Source organism: Spodoptera frugiperda, chromosome 31, assembly GCF_023101765.2.
Source record: "Spodoptera frugiperda isolate SF20-4 chromosome 31, AGI-APGP_CSIRO_Sfru_2.0, whole genome shotgun sequence".
Taxonomy (NCBI): Eukaryota; Metazoa; Arthropoda; class Insecta; order Lepidoptera; family Noctuidae; genus Spodoptera; species Spodoptera frugiperda.
In genome coordinates, this window is record NC_064242.1 from 6,810,777 (window position 1) to 6,832,101 (window position 21,325).

The 21,325-nt window shown below is 35.4% G+C and overlaps 1 protein-coding gene across 4 annotated transcripts in view; it reads left to right on the plus strand.

Annotated features, from left to right (window-relative positions):
- Window positions 1-21,325, plus strand: part of LOC118275998 (monocarboxylate transporter 10) — a 111,315-nt gene that overhangs the window by 74,092 nt on the left and 15,898 nt on the right. Inside the window, exons 1-2 of one of the 4 annotated variants that reach the window (XM_050707274.1) lie at window positions 8,403-8,649; window positions 19,154-19,581. The exons of 1 other annotated variant lie outside the window; for it this stretch is intronic. In XM_050707274.1, the coding sequence (XP_050563231.1) occupies window positions 19,296-19,581 (286 nt within the window). In that variant the 5' untranslated portion in view covers window positions 8,403-8,649; window positions 19,154-19,295. Of the gene's footprint in view, window positions 1-8,402; window positions 8,650-19,153; window positions 19,582-21,325 lie in introns of those variants that run through there. 2 more of the 4 variants (XM_050707273.1, XM_050707275.1) reach the window with 2 other exon arrangements.

Genomic DNA, 21,325 nt, shown 5'->3' on the forward strand with positions numbered 1-21,325 from the left:
TCAAACTTTCTTATAAGGGAGACAAAAACGTTTAAAACTGGTAAATGGAACAATTTGCAGAGCGACAAGACCACGTGGGATTAATTCACGATATGAATGGAATACTTCGCTTTTTAATTTACTTTAATTATTTTATCCAATCACCGAAAATATACTTAATTTACTTAGGTAGACGATTAAGACAATTTTATACAATTCCGTTACCCACCTTCAAGAAAGTTCTTTCAAATAAATCAGTAACACAAAACCTCCTCTCAGATCTTAATAAAGAAACATTTTGAAAGGATAAACTTGAAGCATGAACTGTCTGATATATAGCCGGATTGACTTAGCGATTGTATTGAGCGGTGCACCGACACAAATCAAGTGCGACATAAATCTGGAGGTGAATCGTTCGTCGCACCTCGTAAACTGTCGCGGTGTCGCGGCGCAACTGTCGCGCCGAGGTATATTACTCGCTTCTCAATACAATACTCTGATGTTATGGAATGTTAGCCTCAAGACATAGTTCAGGCTGAAGATAACAATTGTGTCAAAGTTAATTCCTATTATAGTGTTAATATTTTAATAACATTTTATTAGATTTTTTCAATGTCTTTGCTATTCTCAAGAGAAACATTTCGGTTGACACTTATTATATTTTCCAGAATTGCTTCTTATTATTTATCTACCGCTGCGTCCCAGACTTCATTTTGTGAATTCTTTTTCATCCCATTATTCCTGCGGGAACGTGTGTAAAATTCTTTATCATTACTTGCCTACATCTACATCCAAGGCTTAATCAATTTTATAAGACTTCCTGAGAAAAGACAGAAGAACAACTTTTCCTTTATAAATGAAATACACCAAAATACTATAGATAAAATAATTCATGAAACAAATAAAAACGGAATATATCCAGCGAAAACTGCCACTGAGGAATTATAACTGCTCAAGTTTCACAACAAAACAACTGTAAGAGGAGATAACAAGTCATATTTTCAAAGCTTCTCACAACAGTAAGTGTTATACCGTACGTGATACAACGAGGAAAACAGAGGACATTACTCAGGGCTCACGTGTTGATATTATCAACAATCTGTCTCTTCCACTACAAATAACTCAAACAGCCTTGTTTATGTGGATGCAACCCTATAAAGCTCACGTCGGCTTTCACACCTCTCGCAGCTCCAAATTTAATAAATATCGACGGCTCGGCGTTCATGTCGAATATCTTTTTTAAAATTCCACACGCGTGTGCGACAAATTCAGCTTTATTATTATCGCTGGAAATGTGATTTTGTGGATCACCCCTTACAACGTTATTACTATACTTAAATGTTATTGAAATGCTGTGATCCCGACACGGGGCGTTACAGTTCGTTAAATAGAATCACTATAATAGTGCTACTTCAATTTATTCTTCTTTCTATTCTTTTGAACAAGACGCTTGGGTCTGACAAATTATGCTGTCTCTGAGTTTAAGTATTACTTGAAGTACATTACAGTGCTTGATTTTTATGAAACTATTCATGCGGTGACTTTTATTTGTTAATTCTATCTTTGCCTATAATTTGTATTTAAACTAAGTATAGAACTGGGAATATAAACCAAACTATTTTGCTTATAGGTAGACGTGCTCCATTTTAGACCGCATCATCGCTTACCATCAGGCAAACGTCGACCCATCAAATATAAAAAAAGGAAAACTCACAGAACCTATCACTTAATCTTACCACACTTGCCACTTAATGGCCTTCCTTGTTCTTTATTAATAACTCCTCGACAAAAAATATAAATCTCTATATAAATGTGTAATGATAATATACGTCACAGACAGAATGCTTTCGTCGCCAGTTAGCCCTCAGGCACTCATGACGTCACGCCCTCCGTACGCCTCCAACTGGCTCCGATCACGATTTGTAATTGCCGATAAATTCGAAAAGTACAATTTTTGTCTCGTAAATAACGTAAAAATTGCCGGTGGTGGCCATTTAAAATCATTTTAACATACCAATTAGTTAGCGAGAATTCAACAATTCCTCATCAATTTTCCAAAGCAATTAAGGGTGTTTGTAAAATAAAGGTATGTTATGTGTACCTTTTTTATGGACATAACAACTTTGATTTTGTATTGTTCGGGCTATCGGTGGTTGTTTCATGGTTTTAATACCTCCAAATTTATTTTTATCTATGTGTAAAGCGTATTTTTGTACGCTGTTTTCCATTTATTTATTTTTTATCATCGCCCATTTTACGAATGTTTTAAATTAATTCACGTCACAAATTAAATAGATATAAGTCGTAGCATTACTCCGAAAATGGCGTCCAATTTTCGTAACCGCGCATTTCTTTGCTAATGAAACTGTTGTTATTTGTTTCAACAATCGTCCTTGTCTCATGCTGATGTCTGCTTTTCAGCTTAACAATGCAATTTTGCTTTGCAACAACCTTTTTTTCTTCAAAGTCAACAAATAAATTGTGTGAAGAACGCAAATGTTTGAGCACTTCGTTAAAATTTTCTTTTGTCCTTTAATTCTAAAAAATATAGTTTCAACTACACTTATCAACATTTCGTAGACGCTAAATATATCTAGGGAGACTATTACATTATATCTGTATATGTATGTATCTATTTACAATGCAACCTTATAGTTATTTTTAAAACAGTGAAATGAAGAACTATTTATAGTGCAAAACCACTTCATTCGAATTCATTTCAGAGTTTTGCAAGTAAATTCACTCCGTTTATGACAGTCGTTGACAGCGTTAAGATTACAAGTTCTATTTATATTCTTCATTCATTGCCATAGAATTATCTCCCCTTTATGTTGAAAGTTACAGAGAAAAGTATTTTATGAATTATGGAATGGAACTTTTTAACAATTCTTTAGATTTTTTTTTTTGCGTTCAATACATTTGGTATTGTTAGATCTACAGTTTTGTTTAGAGCAAAGGTTGAGTAACTAGTCAACAAGTCAACTAAAATATTTTCATTTGGTATCTATTTTTCCTTATCAACGTCAAAAAAGGTACTTCAATTTTAGTGTAAAGGAAATGTAGTTACACTAAAATTTAGTTAGACTTTACTTTACTTCAATGACAGCGAAACGTAGTAAAATTTAATGCAATAAGTATACACCATTCCATTAGCCACCAAACAGCATAATATCCGTGAATATTACGGAACAAAATTATATTTGAAAATGAACACCAAAATATTTCATCATCTGCTTGGCATGACGTTTCCGGATCACGTCGGATGTGACTCTTATATTATAATATTTTTGCTTTGAAATTTAATAAAGCAGGTGTCTCGTGTCATTTACAAAACAGTATTAAATACAAAAGTCAATATGTTGAACACATTAAGTGAACACTAATCTGTATAGGTAATTGTGTTGGTAGTTACTAACTGTTTCTATTCTAAGATTTTGCCCGCGAACTTCGCGTGGAATAGTGACTTCCGGCAAATTTTTGGTTTTAACCACAGATAGTTCCCGATCTCGCGGAATCTCTTCAAAAATGAGATGTAGAAGAATTCCAGGGAACTCTTCAAAAATCAACACAATGAGCTCTGCGTTTGAATTTAATAGACGTATACACACTTGGCATTGAAAAAAATAGTTTAAAAACGGACTTAAACTAAAGAAATATTATAATCTTTCCGAACTTAAGATGAAAACTAACTTAAAACTAAAGAAAGCTACGAATTACGAATTTATAACAATTAAAACCGGCCAAGTGCGAGTCGGACTCGCCCATGAAGGGTTCCGTAGCAGCAAGTAGATGACATAATATAAAAGTTGTAAAATAACTTGGTTTTACATAGTGTTTGTATGAACGACAAAGTTATAGTTGCGGTTTTTGAAAATGTTTTATTTCTTAAAAACTAATAATGATATCTTGTTCAAATCAATTTTCGTTGTTAGTTTCGTTGTTAGTTTCTATTGAAATCTACAGCATATATATTTTTTTAGTTTTCTCACTCTCTTATTTTAAAAGTTAGAGGGGGGGGACACTCATTTTTCCACTTTGGAAGCGTCTAACTTTCCAACGATTGATTTTTACGAAAATTGGTTTTAGGAACCTTAATGTCTTTTTTAAAGACCTATCCAAAGACACCCATCACGGATATGTTAACTGAAAAAGTTTTTTTTTAATCAGTTCCATGTATGGAGTGCCCCCCTTTAATTTTTAAATTTATTAATTTTTATTCAAAATTCGAATAGCGGTTAACGATATACATCATCATACAAAGTTTCAACTATGTAGGCCCAACAGTTTCGGAAATAAATGGCTGTGACATACGGACGGACGGACAGACAGACAGACAGACAGACAGACATGACGAATCTATAAGGGTTCCGTTTTTTGCCATTTGGCTACGGAACCCTAAAAAAAATAAATTATATTACAACCTATCCTCTATGCTATAATAACCAAGCTTAAACTAAATAATTTAAAAGAAACGACTTAAATCTAATCTATCTAATTAATTAATAAATTAGACTTACAATTTTATTAAAAAAACTAACTACAGTAACTACTAATAATCGATATCAAACTAAACCTACGTTAAATAATTTAACCAGAAAACCAGGAAAACCCAACAAATAAACTTATTAATTGACAAATACAACGAAACCAATTTATTTAGAATAGGTATAAAGGACCACTACAGACAAATAATCATACGACTGATAATACACTTCTTTTACGATAGTACCGAAGCGCTTGCCGATACCCAACCAAATGAATGTAACTATCCTATGTCCTTTCTAAGGTTCTAAACTATACCTGTACCAAATTTCAACCAAATCCGTCAAATAGTTGCGGAGATTAATAGTATAAGCATAGAATAGTGTTGACGTGATTCTTTAATTTGACATAACTTTTTTATTTATGAACCGATTGACATGAAACAAACACTAAATGTAAATTTAAGCATCCCACAATATATTCGTGAAAACCGAATCCAACTCGGATCAGCCGTTTCTGAGATTAGCGCGCACAGACGAACAGACAAACAGACAAACAGACAAACAGACAAACAGACAAAAAAAAAGTTAATTACATTTTTGGGTTCGACATCGACATAACAATAACCCCTGCTATTTTTTTTATTTTTATTTTCAATGTACAGACAGCACTTTTCTACGATTTTATTATATGTATAGATTACGAACTTACAAGAACTTAAACTTTAAATTACTCTGAAAACAGTAATCACCTAAATCTCGGCAAATGACTAAGCATAGTTCTCATGAGAATTAAGGGAAATTATGAGAGAATACTTCAAAGCATTGAGTGCAGTTTTACTGAGAAAGGAACGTGACTACACATAACAGACGAACAAAATGGTAGCCATAGAATATCTGATTAGTTAATCCAAATATTAGACATGAACTTAAAGTTTTACGACAGATACAAATGTTTGTGGAGACAGATACTAAATGAGCGGCGATTAGTTCATTTGTAAGGGAACGGTTTGTTTGACATACTGTCTGTCTGTCCTGTGCGTAAGCTTGTACAGATACTAAATCCCGATATTTTCTTGGTTATTCTTAATTTGAACATGGATATTGTAACTATTTAGCTTAACGTTGCATCATGTGAATGTGTTGATCTGGGATCTAATATTTTAAAACAAAATGATTAACGACTTCTATACATAGTTTAGGTTTATTTGTGTTCTCAGTAAATTAATCGTCTTTGTTGGTTATAATTTGTCCAATACGCTCACCTCCTATTACATGGGACTTATAGCACAAATGGTGAAAAGTGGGTGTACATTGTACAGTGGCATTACATGCCGTAATGTGCACCTCTGCCTACTCCTTTGGGGATAAAAGGCGTAACGACGATAATTAGTGTAATTAACTTTTGCAAACTTTTCTAATACTTTCTGGATCCTTCGTAAAGTAGATACAAGTATGAGCCAAAAATATAATATTCCCAACAGTAAATTATCTTTATCTCACTCTAAGACGGAAATGGCTACTTTATAACGCGCAACTTAATTATAACTCTCAGACTTATGAGTAACGACAATCGATTTTTTAATTTATATTTTGACACGATATAAAATAGCAGGTAAATAGAGGTACATATGAACCGGTGGCAGCACATCAAGGTATCCTCATGAATAGATTTTTGTCCGTATTAAGTAGCAATAAAGTTGAAAATCGAATAAATAATGTTGTGTTGTGGTATAGCATTATGTGCTTGTACTCAGGTATTACACAATTATTAATTGTTTGTGTGTGCGCTTTCTCTAATTTATTACCGTTTATATTATTTCGACACCGGTAACTAGAGTTGACAGGTAGTTGATGAGATTAATAGGTACATATCGATTGATTGGCTATTGTTTATTTTTGGGCGAGGCTAGAGGTTCATTGTTTACATGTGTGATTACTGAGAAAAAAATGTAGATTAAATACCTGCCATAGTTTTCACAGGTTAAAATAGTTTAAAAGATGGTATGTATGTATAATTATTATTTTAGGGACAAGAGATTCTATTCATAGGAAACATATCGACGCTTATAATAATTATGAGTTATCAATAAGTCTGGATTTGAACCAATCAAATATTTACCTAATGCAAAACAAAATAGAATTCCATCTGAAGGCTTCGTTCGAGTTTTTTTACGTTTAACGAGGCCGGAACGTTCGGCGCTCTAATTGGTTGATTCATTCAAGCCGGCCAATCAGAGCGCCGAACGCGCTCTCAAACAGCATAGTCGTACTACAGTTGCTGAAACTATCCAAAAACAAACCACACACCTGATGAGGTTAATGAAGGAGGAGCATCCTTTCAACCTCATCTTTGGACTAGGCTTTTTGGAATGGAAGGTAAATAATAAAGTATTCATGACACATCAGGTGCAGACATAGGTAAAATCCTCACACTAATCACTTTGAGCTTCTTACTGTCCATAGTTATATGAGTTATATCTAAGGTACCTCTCGATAACGGAAAGCTTATTAAAATGAATATTTTACAAGCCAAAGGATAATTACTAAAGGGTGGTTTAAAGATAATGGAGATACCCTACGCCCAGCAGTGGAAGATAATAGCTTAAAACAGCCTGATGATAATGGTCGAGAAATCTCAAATGTGTGCGTGAGGTCTGATAGAGCAACGCGAGTTTGATTTCGGAGTCAATGAAAAGATTTTATTGTATTTTCATTTTCATGATACAAATAAGAAGGTCCTTGATGACTATAGTAGTCTCCCATTGTCATAGGACAATGAAACTGACTTTTTGATTTTGACAAAAATAAATAATAATATGATTAGAATATAACTATGGATATTATTTTCTAGTCTCTATGTGTAATCTATCAATTTAATTACTTCATCAAAGTCAATCAGCAGAGTGGCCATAATTAGAATATATGTTTATAGACATCCAGCGCAGAAATATTTATCTAAATACGTAGATAGCAATGTGTAGGTACTGATAATTGAGTATTTCTCAACTTGAAATACCTAATTCGTATTTTGAGAACAATGATAAAGTTAATTTTGAAAAAGAATTTTCAGGGAAATAAAATACACATATAGCATTACAAAAAGGCTCATAAAAATCTATATCTCCGTATACGACTGTAACAAAAATCGAATAAAATGCGTAAGTATATAAACAAAAGTCGGGTCCGGGTACCGCACTTTATGAAGCTAGTAGGCCCATTACTACACCATAAAGATACTTCTGAATTGCTTCATGAATATAAAAACTTCATCGAAAGCTTATAATATAACCGTTTACATAAAAACTTATCACTGTTATTTTAAATACAACTCTGTATTTGCACAGACCGTTTAAGTATTCAGAACATTTAGATATCTAATATCCATATAGAGTACGTCAATTACTTTATTATCGGTGCTAATAAGAGAGAATATCGAGTGTATCCACGTTGCGAAACCGTAATAGTACGTAATTGTATCGGACACGTAGTCAGCAGGTAAGTGAGGTAATCCAACCAGTGGCAGAAGTTAACCGACTGCTAAGTTGCGGGCAGTTGTTGTGGGGAGCCGCGCCCGGCCGGGTAATACTTGTGAATCGGTGATAGGGTCACTACGATCGGAGCTCGCATGCAAATGTTCACTAACTGCAAACGTTTATGCGAAAGTAGAGGCGGCTGCACTTTTAAAAACTAGAACAGTTGAAACTATTCTAGAAATGGAAGTTGTTTCAAACATTGCAATCATAGTCTGTAGATATTTTTGAGTCTGGTATTTTGAAAACTTCATGTCATGACTTACAGGAGCTTTTTTATTTCTGATGAATGTTCGTATAGAAAGTAAGCTTTGCAAGACTTGACACATGTGTGAGTGGTACTGGCAACCCTATCAGTGCAGTGTACCGCGTATCACACCGGTCGTCGAATGTGGAGCAGGCGGCGGGCCAGCGGCGATGCCTCCAACAAAAAATCAGTGTAAGCTGTACACCAAGGCGCTGCGGTCGCGCGCTCGCTCCTGCCGCCGCCTCTCGCCCGCGTGCCCCTAGCGCACGAACTTACCGCTCCGGCAAACTTACTCGCAACTTCTGAACCAATTCGGCGGTCGAACCTACCGATCCTGAACTATTTCCTCAATTAACTGACTACTCCAGTGGAAATATAAAGTGAAAAGTGTCATATTGTTAGTTGGTGTGTAAGTTAAGAACATATGGCCGTGGCCCGAGGTCCGGTCGTTAGGCTGCGATCGGTCGTGCCGCCTCGCCGATAGAATCACGACCGAGCACGTGTGTGCCTATTGCGTCTGGAGGCTCACCATTCACTTCACCTATTTTGTCATCTCACACTTGCATTGAACTGTTTTTATTTTCGAAAGTATCGATAGAAACTGTATTAGTAGCGTGCCTAATTAGGAATCTAACAAACTTGAGTCGAACGTAAACGATCAGCAATAAATACAAACACACCTAGACATGATTTCACTTTGTTATGTAGGTACCTTGTGAGTCATAGTAACATTTAATTCTTGTTATTATTTATTAAGAAATTTGCAATAAATCTTTGAGATACTTTTCTTTGAAGACTGATTAACTTATCTGCTTTAATATTTTGAATTGATTGCCTCATAAGTCATGTGTGCAATTAAGTTGAAACGAATGTCAAAAGTACAGTCTGGGTAGATATTTAGCAAGGATTCTTGTCTGTTACTGTCGGGTTACTAATGGGAGCGATTGTGTACATCTGCCGCGTAGGGTACCTACCCACACTCTACTGTTTCCCTCAACTACTACGGTTGCTAAACAATTGTTTTGCTGAAGAATTATTGCTCTATTAGCCTTATTATACACCTGCTTCTATACGACAACCATTTTTCAAAGTCCTGACAAAGTTATCTATAGTTAAGTTGCACAAAATATCTAATATTAAAACTTTTTCATATCACAAACAGACAGAGTGATCTTCGAATGTGATAGCTTTTCAAAATTCCTTCGTAATTTAATTAACTTCTTTAAGACATTTGACGTATATTGCCTAAAACAGTGTCCGGGCCATTTTTATTTTCGCCCAGGATTCGTTGGGAATCTTTATTGCCAGTGGTTGTGAAGTAAATGCGGCAACTTTCCTTACTAAACCACTCTCTTTCATTAATTTATTGTGAAGTCCGTCTATTCCGTCTCGAAGTTTTACATAATATTATACAAGTTTTAATGTTATTCTAGTATCGATTCTGAATTTACTTGGACGTGACGGGAATTCTTACAAACAGTCTTTATTTCAGTATTCATTTCCGATTTATGGCTATAGAAACACGCTAAACGGAACAATAAAATAATCACATTAATTTGAAGCTCACATAATGACCATAAATATAAATCGAAAAGCGAAACTAAAACTAGTTTAGCATGTGTACGCACATACCTACTTACTCGCGGTATCTTACTTAACACTGATTGAATATTACTAGGTCAATTAATTTCCGTTCTCATCATACGACGTGTGTTTACGTCAATGTTTATATTTGATATCCATACTAAATAACATATATTTTATTATAACAAGTACGGTAGTAGAAGCGACACAAAGCATAAAAACAAAAGGTAGGTAATTCACGGAAAGTGCAGTTACCAGAACTAGAAGAGATAAAAGAAATCCAAAAAAGTAACAAAAGCGGTCAGTTTGACGGGACATAATTAGTAAACTCAAGCTTCGTCCAACTACAAAGAGATTTGGGCTAATTAGTCACCTCTAAACACAGACGTCGGAACACTTCCTCGGAACGGAAATATTTGACCATCAGCTTAATGATACAACCGACGTCAATACAGTCAAGTTAATATTAGTTGTATTTACTTCTTATAATATTTATAATTATACGCTGACTAATCTTTGGACAGATTTATGTCTCACATTGCTAATTCGAAGGCCTTTACAATTAAATTTAATTAAAACTTCGATATACAGCGGTGTTAACAAGTCGGACATGTTTGTTAAAAAGCTCATTTTACATTGTTTATTTTTATTTAAGCCCGTCAAACGACCTGAATGATTTTAATGCTTACCTGTAATTAATTTTAATGTAAGTAATGACTAAGTGAAGATGTGTCTGTAATTAGAGATGGTTCATGATTACTCATCGTTATTTATGACCTCCTATCAAACTGCAAATAGAAAAACGTATGTTTGGCATGTAAAAAGTTTTCTAGATACTTAATTATCTTATCCGATTAATTTGTTAAGTGCGGAAGGCAATATTCGTAAAAAAATCTTTTTCTCTAAGTACCTATGCAAAGTTCTAGAACTACACCTACACCCATTTTCATAGTAATGTTATTTGTTCCAAGTTGCGTAGTACTATGACGACATACACCGGCTGGAGTATATTTTTGTGCCTTTTTAACTAATACTAAGAGTTGAGATTTTCCAATACTTTTCCTATACTAATCCGAGATTATTTTTGTCAAAGTTTCTATTAGCATAATCTTAAAATCAGTATTCCTGACATTATTATCTTCACCCTTCTTGTAACTTCAGTTTATATCGAATCAGTGTATAAACTTTAGGGTTTCCCCACACAGTCCCTTCGCTACCAAAACATATAGGCTCAAAAACTCCGTGTTACTTTTTTCGTGAACTCCAACGCGACCCAGTGCAAAACTTTTCCATATGCGGGGAAGTCATGAATAGGCAATTCGGAATATTTCCGATCACGTTCCATCCGACTTTGGGTCCTGGCCAACCGTCCCCGGTAATTTTGTTTCAATACTAAGCTCCCACACGAACCGTGAAGTTCAGAAATCTTCAAAATTAAAACGTAAAGAGCTTATGAAAGGCGGGCAAAGTTTAAGAGAACTGCGGATAACTTCAGCTTATCTCAAACGGATATATTTTTGTTCTTACCGCCTTTGAGTTATCAGACTAAGTGATCTAATAAAGAACATTCCTATTTGCCTACATTTGAATTACTTTTATTGACTGACAATACTTACACTCCGACAGGATGTTTGTCCTGTTCCTCAATGGGAGCGAGCAATACGGATAGATATCTTTATAGCCAATTCCTTGTATACCCTAAACCGTGAGAAAAAAACAAGTTCCCAAATAAAGTTCGCAGCATATATCTTTAAGACATCTCGTAAGGAAATGGCTATAAAAAGTGTCGCATGGCCGAAGCCAATAGCATGAGCTACTAACTACAAATATTATAAATCTTAGTAACTGATGTTTGACAACTTGTAACTGTTTTTTTATTAAGATCGAGTCCATATCGAAATGTTCTGGACAATATACGGTCGGCAGTGTAGAGTATTGTTCGATGGTCTACAATCCAGTTCTGTCACAGTACTGTCTGTGCGTGATATACTGCCGATGGAAGCCTCCGCAGCGATAAAGAATCACTAATAATGATGATCGTATTGGTATGTAATAAATGTTCCATTGTATTTACGGCTTATTCTATCACTTTTTGCTCTCGTTGTGATGTACCGTAACCTGTCTTTACTATAGATCGATCGTCCGATATGGGCTGACGTATAAGTATAACAGTCGTTGAACCACTTGACGGGATCGCTTGTCTCCCTTGTTATTACCTAAAACTTTACTACCGTGTCATAATTTTCTACTTCATAACATTTCACCCAATTTTCCACATTTTTATATCTTTTCATTTTATACGGTTATTATTATGTCGCGGCTGAGGATTACCTCAGCTTAATCTGCTTGCGAAGGTTTTTGTTATCTTATAAATGTATCAGCGAGTGCGGCAATTATTTACGATATTTTTACAATCGTATCCAGCGTATCGTATTCATTGTCGCATTGACATAAAAAGATGATATTAAAATATGTATGATCCGAGCATTCCTGGTTGAGGTGCACGGTGGGACGCCGCCGCCGCCGGACGACTCTCGGCCTTCCTTTAACGGCTAGTGCTCACCGAATAAATTGTCCGAAAGTGCATTTTTATCTGGCAGATTATAAAGTCGTAATAAATACGCGTAACGTATAAAGTATTGCTAAATTTGGTGGCGCGGGGCTGGTTGTAATAACACGGTATTAATCGTACGTCTAGAACTTGAATAAGTAATGTGGAACCGTCAAACTTGAGACGTTTAAAAGCTTTATGATTGATGGAGTCGCGCGATTGTTCTAAATCTCGCCTCACGAATGTTCATACGAACTCGAAGTGTTAATACAATTACTTAGACATAAATTAACCGTTTCCATTCAAACTTGTAAACTGCGAGGCGAAGCGTAGAGTAACAGCTTAACAATACGATGTTTCGATAAGTACCTGAGATTAAACAAAGATCTAACTAATTAAATCTGATCTTGAACAAACATATTTTTTCTTCTACAAAAAAATCTAATAATTGTAAGCATTCCTAATAATAAAGATCTGCGGATAATCTAAAGTAGGTAGTATTTTTCTAATACATAAAACGAATGAAAACTTTCTGTAGTACCTTAGAAGTATCAAGATTTCTACCTCCGTTTTATTTGTTTTAGTTGGCTTGATAGCTTTTTACCTGAGAGACATTGTTGGCGGCACGCCTATTTAAAAGATTACAAGACTGGAAACTCAAATTAGAGTTTGCAAGTTTTCTTGTGGGAAACATTTATGTACAATCCTCAAGTCCTTAGTTATCAGACAATTCTAAAATTTGACTCTTTGTGATAACATTTTAATACAAGTCTTCTTAAAGTAAAGAGCATTTTGTTTCAAATTTATAAGAAGGATATTTAAGACATTTCTATAGTTTCTGTATAACCCATATGAGACAAAAATTAATCCTTCCTCAAGTAATTTCTTAATGGGGTAAGAAGAGGTGCATGTACAACTAACTGTAACTTCAATTCATAAGTCCTTGCATTACCGCAAATTACCATTCACCAGGCTCTAATTCCTATGAATTTATGCATAACGAATGTTAATGAACTTAGTAGGGAGCCAAAAGAGACGTGCAGTCAAACAGAGTTAGGCGAATGTCACGTCAGATGTAGTTGGGTTGACCCAGATGCATGTGTTACGGTCCCAGCGAGCATCCTAGCGAGTTCCTGTCGCCGGCAATCAACGCCCCTCACCCATGATGAATGGTAACCCTGTTGTCATTAATATTCATTTAGACAACACTTACCACAAGTGCACTGTCCAATTGTGCTGCAGTCGTGAATCTGCATTTCGCTAGGGCGCGCTAAACTGATCAAATAGGCGTTGCGAGGCGTCGTGTCCTTCGTTCGAATTTTGAATGGAATGGAATAAAGATGGAATTTAAGAGGTATTGGTTTAACAATGAATAAATTTTTTCGTTCGGTTTGAATAAAACTTTCATACTGTAGAAACAACTGCGGTTTAAGATTATCGTTTAAGAATGTCTTCAAACTTAACAGATAATGTCAACAACATTAACAATCTAATGTCTACATCTTCCGCATGACCATTTTCCAGCCTCGTTAGTTGACTGATTTTTCGTCTTTGTTGACAACACGGGAACGTAACTGGTTTGTCTATACCTGCATGATACATGCATTAATAAAAAGAAAACTCAGGAAAAAAACATCAATAAACAAAGAAATCACATCAAAGATTAAGTACAGCGATACAAGGAAGCGAAGTAATCAACACTGCAGAAGCTATTACAACATTTATATGACAGTAAAGTGTATCAAGTGCCCGTCATACGGCCCCTCTCTATATATCTCCCATCAGCAGTAAAGGACAACGGTCCAGGACCCTCGACATTAACTGTTTATACTGTGTATTTTGTAGACGAAGCCTTGACATACATATTTGTTTATAGAGCTCGTCCAACAAAAGGTTTTCGCATATACATGTTTTGCAGGTGTTAAACTTCTATAATGAGAAGGGACTGCAGTATGTTTAATGATTGTTAGTTCAACATTAAAGTTTAAATTAAATGTTTTAACTTTACTAAGTTTCAAATGTAGAGAAACAAACACTAGAGCCGTCCAATTTATTTGAGTTTATGATGCGAGTCGCGAAACTTAGAGCCTTCTCTAAAATACTCGATTTGTAGTATTTTTTTATCTCGTACTTGAAATCAAAATTGTTAATACAAAGTAATTACCTAACGTGTTAACGTCTTTACTTCTATCTAAGCCTTTGGGGGATAATAGACAAGACATTGCACTTAAGTATTTACAACAACCGTACGTGCCTACTTATCATCCACCAATAATCAAACCAATTTTCTACAATCATGCTTAAAGCGATTGTAAACTATGTAATTTTACAAAATTATCTACTTAGTTCATGGTTTACATAGTTATACTTATTTATTTCGAAAGTTCCATTTCATAAGACATAAACTAAACTGGATTAAAAATACAATTAAAAATCAAAACGACATCACATATTATTTTCAGAAGGAAACCATACTCATAAATAATACCCGTTTACAAAATGCTTGGTCACAGTTCCTTTAATCGACGCGTTAGATATTTTTATGTTATAATATCATACAAACGAGGGCGACATAACTCATACACTTTGCATGAACGCAAACCAAACTTCCTTTCCTTTTGTTCCAAATATAATTTACAAGACTGAAATGGTTTGGAAAGAATTATGTGGATGTAAAAGTGACATTAATGTGCGTCCGAATAGTGGCGTTAATTAACTAAATAGTTCATTTATACGTCGCTACGACGAGGTACAAATCTGTAACAATCACTGCACGACACGTTAATGGCCTATCCATTATTTATATGCGAACCATCTTCATAATTTACATCCCTACGCAGATTGCGGTGGACGTAAAGTATCCCGAAATTAAATCTATAAAGCCATAACATAACTCAAACATTGCATAATTTCATGTGAATTATAGTGTCAGCTTTTATTCGTATATTTATAATCATATATTCAGCGTACCTAATGTATTTATATACATTAACGATATAATGATTATTGTATACAACCATACCGAAATTTATTAAATTAAAAACGAGTCGTTATCAAAAATTAAATTTAAAAGAACGATGCAAAAAAGCGGCAGTGAAAATGTCTGGACAGATCGCTTAATAAGGGCCCGTAACGAAACAGGGAGTAATCAAAAACAAGTGAAGTGCTGTTAGTGCTCATAAAAAGCTTTTTAAAGGGTCCCAGGCTTCATAACTGACAACCGCTTAAAGGCCAAAAATTTCACAATTGCTTCCATTTCAAGCAGTTATACAGATTTCATTCGTTGCGACATTGCAGAGATATTATTTAATATTTAGCATTGTTGCAGACGTCTTTTAATCATATTGACGTAAGTGGAACTAATATTAACGGCGCTCGTATTTTGAATGATGTTAACTCACTTTTAATGCATACACACGTACAAACCAACGCACCTATACAAAGACAGTTGTAACAAACTTATTGTAACCGTGTACTCTTGTAATCCTCCCGCTCCGCTTTCTACTAAAACGTGTCCATTGTATTCCAATTAATCTATTAGCCGACTAATAAACCCGGATCGATCTACATAAACGAGATTTAAAATTCTTTCTAATTTATTCCACGTCTCAGTCAGATCCCTGGGATAAAACCAGAAGATTTATAGAGAAAATTTCATTGGGAATATATTTTTAAAACGTAATTTCATGACAGCTGGGAAAATTATCACGTAATTAAAAAGGATTCCAAATGAAAACAGAAGGAGGAAGTTCGTCCCATAATTTGGACCATTTGTCTATACGAAGTCTGTATTAATGTATTTATACGAGTGTATTGTATTGTGGTCGTATTGTGTTGTGTTGGCCGCAGTGTTGTGTGGTGAAACTACACAATACAATTATACAAGCCCCAGATGGCCCATCATTCTATTAGATACAAACGAGACTCGGCTATTAATGCCGTCTCTAGTCATGTTAATAGGATACGGCTTAACTGCTCGTATAACTTCATCTGTTATTGATTTGTAAGGACGTGCACGTTAGTAGCCAATAATATTCCCCATTAAAAGTAAGTGCCATAAAATTTTACTGCGATACACCATATTTAATTAGCGTACTTCGTGTTTTCTTGATTCGGACTCACTACTCGGTACGAAACGCTGCCAATCGCTGACATACCCTATTATTTTGAGAAATGGTGTATAGGTAACCTTAGCACATTGACAAAGAAATATGATAGCTCCCGAGATATCTATGAAAAATGATAAAAAACGCCAAGAAATAAAAATATACAAAAAGTGGTAGGAAACATCAAGGGCCTGAAGGTCATCGTCGTGAAGATATTCGCACCCTCGTCAGGAAATATAACAAGATCATGTTTTATGAGCTTGTTTATCCGATTTCCTATATACATTATATAGTTGTCGTTTGTATATAGCGTATCAATAACCCAGAATCACAGAAACGATATTTGCTCGCAATTTTAGTCTTGAGCGATGAGTGGTAAGCTACAAGTAAAATCGTGTTGTCTTTTTGTTAAATTGTATTTTTTACTAATTATTAATCGATAAGATCCTCATCCTTGGTATAGTAATTTCAAATACATATCTAAATAGGAAGCAATAAGTACCTATACTGAGATTTAAGTGTTGGTAACTGAACAGGACCGAATGACAATTATCAACACACATCAGAACCGACTCGAGTATGGGACGGGTACTCCACGAGTAATTGATTCACCCTTTGAAAGCCTCTAAAGTGACCTCTGAAAATCAAAGGGAGTTAAACTGAGTTTAGGAGAGATCTTTAATTTGCATTCCATCAACGTCAGACCACAGTACAAGCTGGTGTAAGTTTAAATAATGGACGACCGAGTTTCTCTGGAAATGGTGCGAGTTTTTAACTAAAGATCGTATTTGAATGACTGTTTTGTTTCTCGACTGGTTGGTGTGATCTCCAAGCAAAATGTCTTGGGTGTGTGTGCGGCTTTTTGGTTTTCATTGATAGCACTGGGAATCTTTAATTATGCAGATATATGATAATAGCTTTACCCTTCTATAACATGTGACTTGTATAAAAAAGCTTGATTTGATATTATGACAGAAAAAAAAATACCGACCGAATTGAGAACCTCCTCCTTTTTGGGAAGTCGGTTAATAAAATATAGGGAAACTGTGTGCATAACTCAACATAAGTGTTCCAAAACATCAAGCAAATGATCAAAAACAACGGTGAGGGAGCCGAATACTTAGTTACGCATGTCTCGGTAATGTTTGGCAATAAATTGGGAAGCACAAACAAGCACCTTATCTTATCCGTACCGGTGGGAATGTTGGCCGCAGTCGAAGCCTATCAAATATCCTTTCACAGTTTCCGTCCCATTTAATCGACAAATACTGTAACATGTTATGTTATTACACGGAACATTTATCTCCCTGGATTTTTCGGTTTAAGAAGCTTTGAATCGTGTTTACTTTTATCGCTTACCAGAAAGTCTTTGGATATTTATTTATTTATTATTTATTTGTACACATATAAACACAAAGGATACCAGAAAATACATAAAATTAAAGTATTGGAATTTCTTCCTATAGACCTGTGGCAAGATACATTGAAATCACTTCTGACAAGTGTTTTTTTTTATAGGGTGAAAATCATCCAATCTTGGTTGCCTTGGTCGAGGCGGAGAGAGTGTAAAGACTCTTTCTGACTAAAAACCACTCCGTTCCTACTCCTGCTTTTCTAGCCGGAGCCCCGATAAACACGCTAAGTAGTGCGCAGCTCCGGTTCTGACAAGTGTAGTCTCTGTACTCATTTAACCTAAAAATTACAATTATAAAGTTTGGTATTGATGACTCCTTTCGTGCATTTACTGCACAATACCCGTTGATTTAATTAACAGAGTCCCGCTCATGTCATCTGTCTTTTCGAATCTTATTCAGTTGTTTGACATTAATTTTAATATTTCACTTAATAACAAGTTTTTATAATATTCTTCGAATGAACGGGAATCTTCTTCGTAATTAAGTATTGAAAGTAAAAAGTTTAAGTACCTTTTCTTGTGCTGAGACATAAATCAAACCGATTTCTGGCAACTTAATAATTGTCATCCTTGACTTAATTAATCTTAAATGAACTTATTATGCTCAATTAACGATAAAAGATTATTTTTCTATATTTCCACATAGGCTTTATTACAAGACTACTCAATTGTTTAGGATAAGATATTAATTCCAATTACGTACCTACTCCAAAATAAATATTGTAGCCAAAAACTTCTATGATTTTTTTCAAATTAATGTACTGATATCATTTATTTGTATGAATTCTTTTATTTGATCTCTGAATCAAAAATATAAAGATAATAATTTTCTTACCAGCCTCGGTGGAGTTATATTTTTTTATAACTTTAGCGATGAATTTACTGTTTTACAACACGTTTAGATTTATGTAAAAACTATTCTTATAAAAATTAGAAGTTTTATTAAAAAAAATACTTAAGTCTTTTATAAGTTATGGTGATGTTACTTTTATTTGAATTTATATTAATAGTAGGTAACTTAAATAGTATACCTAACTTGAGAGTGTTTGTCTAGGAAGAGAGTTAATTGTATCCTCCTCGTAAACCAATCAATCAATTACTACTAAATACGAAATAACAAAACAAAGCCATCAATCAAGTTTGTCAAATGGTGATCCTCCAGACACAATGCCCAACGGTCTTCTGTTTCCGTGTTTAATTTGATCTTTCCCATTTCTAATTTGGAAATATTTAAATTAAACACACGCAATTTTTCAAGGTTTCCTTTTTAACCCGCTGAAATAAATTCGGTTCTGATAAAAAGTGGTTGACAAGTGATGTGTGTCCGGACATGAGAGAGCGTGACGGTGTAAGTGCGGAGCGGCGGTGATGCGTGCGGCGCATGATGCGCGCGCGCATTGATGGAAGAGTCATGGTCGTCGGGCGGCGCGCCGCTGCTGCGCACGAGGTCGCTGCCGCTGGTGTTGGAGGCGGCGAGCGGCGCTGCGCCCACGCGACAGGCCAAACTCGACCCGCGCCAGCTTCTGACACTCACCCGCCACTACTACCCCGAGGGAGGGTGGGGCTGGGGCGTGGCCGCCGCTGCCACTCTCGCGCAGATTCTCGCACACGGACTGCATCAGGCCTCCGCTGTACTCGCCGTCGAGACCGTCAAACGATTTGGTCCGGAGACTCGCATGCAAGCAGGTATATAAAACAATGTGACAAAATATATATAGTACTTATTCATTTTTATGATGTGTACTTTAAAGATGTTCTTAATCAGGTGCATAATTTGTTTAATTTTAGGTACATATGGTCACTCATAAAATTCAGATAGAATTACTAAAAGGCTTCGATATAAACGAATACTTCAACACTTCACAACTTCTGATCGAAATTCATCCAGATGCCCTTGCCGTACATAAAACATTTTAACCCTCGGCCCTTGAACGGGCAAGAGACCATAAAATCCCGTGTAGCAGAAATAAATATGTTACCTCAGCCTTTACTCCGTAGATATCTGTTACAAATAAAATAAATCATTGTACGTCATATTTCTGGTCCAATGAAATATCGGGAAGGTCAAGATGTTAACGAGGGTCATGTGAGAAAATAATAGACGGATTGTTTTCCTCTCCATATTTTTATATACGGCTCTTTTCTGGATTACCGTGACGCATCGTGATTTATTAAATTAGCATTCAGATAATGCTATGTCCTTTATTATTCTGTTATTCAACCGTCGTAACATAAATATTTGCCCAGACGAACTTATTAAGACTAAGTCCTTTCATAAGCTTCCTCTACAAATAAGCGACCAAATGTTAATATCATCCGATTTGTTTGCAATCCTACTATCGTATTATTATCGATTTGCTATGGGTAATTGAGCTGTATTCCCAAAATCGTAAATAATCTAATAACAATTTTATTGCGATCCAAATATTGCCAGTGTTTATTTGTAATAACTGTTGCGTCAGACCCATCATTGAGGATCTCGTCGAGACACAGTATGGCCGCTCTGTCCACTCATTTTATTCAGACATATCTCATTACATTGCTGTATAAGTTTGTTTGTCCACGCCAAAATATATAATAAAGTGACTATATGTTAACATCTTACAATGACAATATGTCCTTACATAAGAAATTACTTATTTATCCACACTGAATTATTGGAGAAGTAGTTTTCAAATATGTGCTTAATAATACGTATCTATTCATATTATCAATGTATCTTATCTAGAAAAAGGTTAGTGAAAATAATTTCTACTGTTTGCTTAGTAAACAACAATCTTTAATTACTCGTACATACAATGTGTATCAGTTTTTGCTGTATCGATTTTGGAGGCATCCAATTTTCTCCAGTTTACATGCTGAGGCTGCAATCTCGTTATACGCTCGGAATAGTTTGCATACACAAAGTAGTGAGCCGATATTTCCAAAGCGTTAGACAATACTATCATACATACTTAGTCAACTGACTGCACGGTTGGCGCAGTGATTGGGTGACCGGCTGCTGTGCAACGAGTCGCGGGTTCGATTCCGGTCGGTGAAAAAGTGATAATGGCATTTTCTGAATAAAATTACCATTACCAAAAGGAATTTCAGCGGAGTTTCACCCCCGTAGCATGGTTAACACGTAAAACCGTTGGTCCTGCACGTGTCTGACCTTTCTCCTGCCGTTTCAGTCTGCTGACCCATCGGGTTTAGAGACCTGTGTTTGCGCACATACATGGGCTTATGCATTATGATATCTCCTGCATAGTGGGCTAGTTTAATTAGATACACTGGCCACCGTGATTTAAAGCGGTCGGGAGATTTATACATAACATACCTCCTCAAATATTATACTATCAATACTATGTAAATCATCATCAGCATCTTGTGACAGAACAGGCCACTGCTAGACAATAGGCCTCCTCGGCATGAAAGGATGCCACAAATT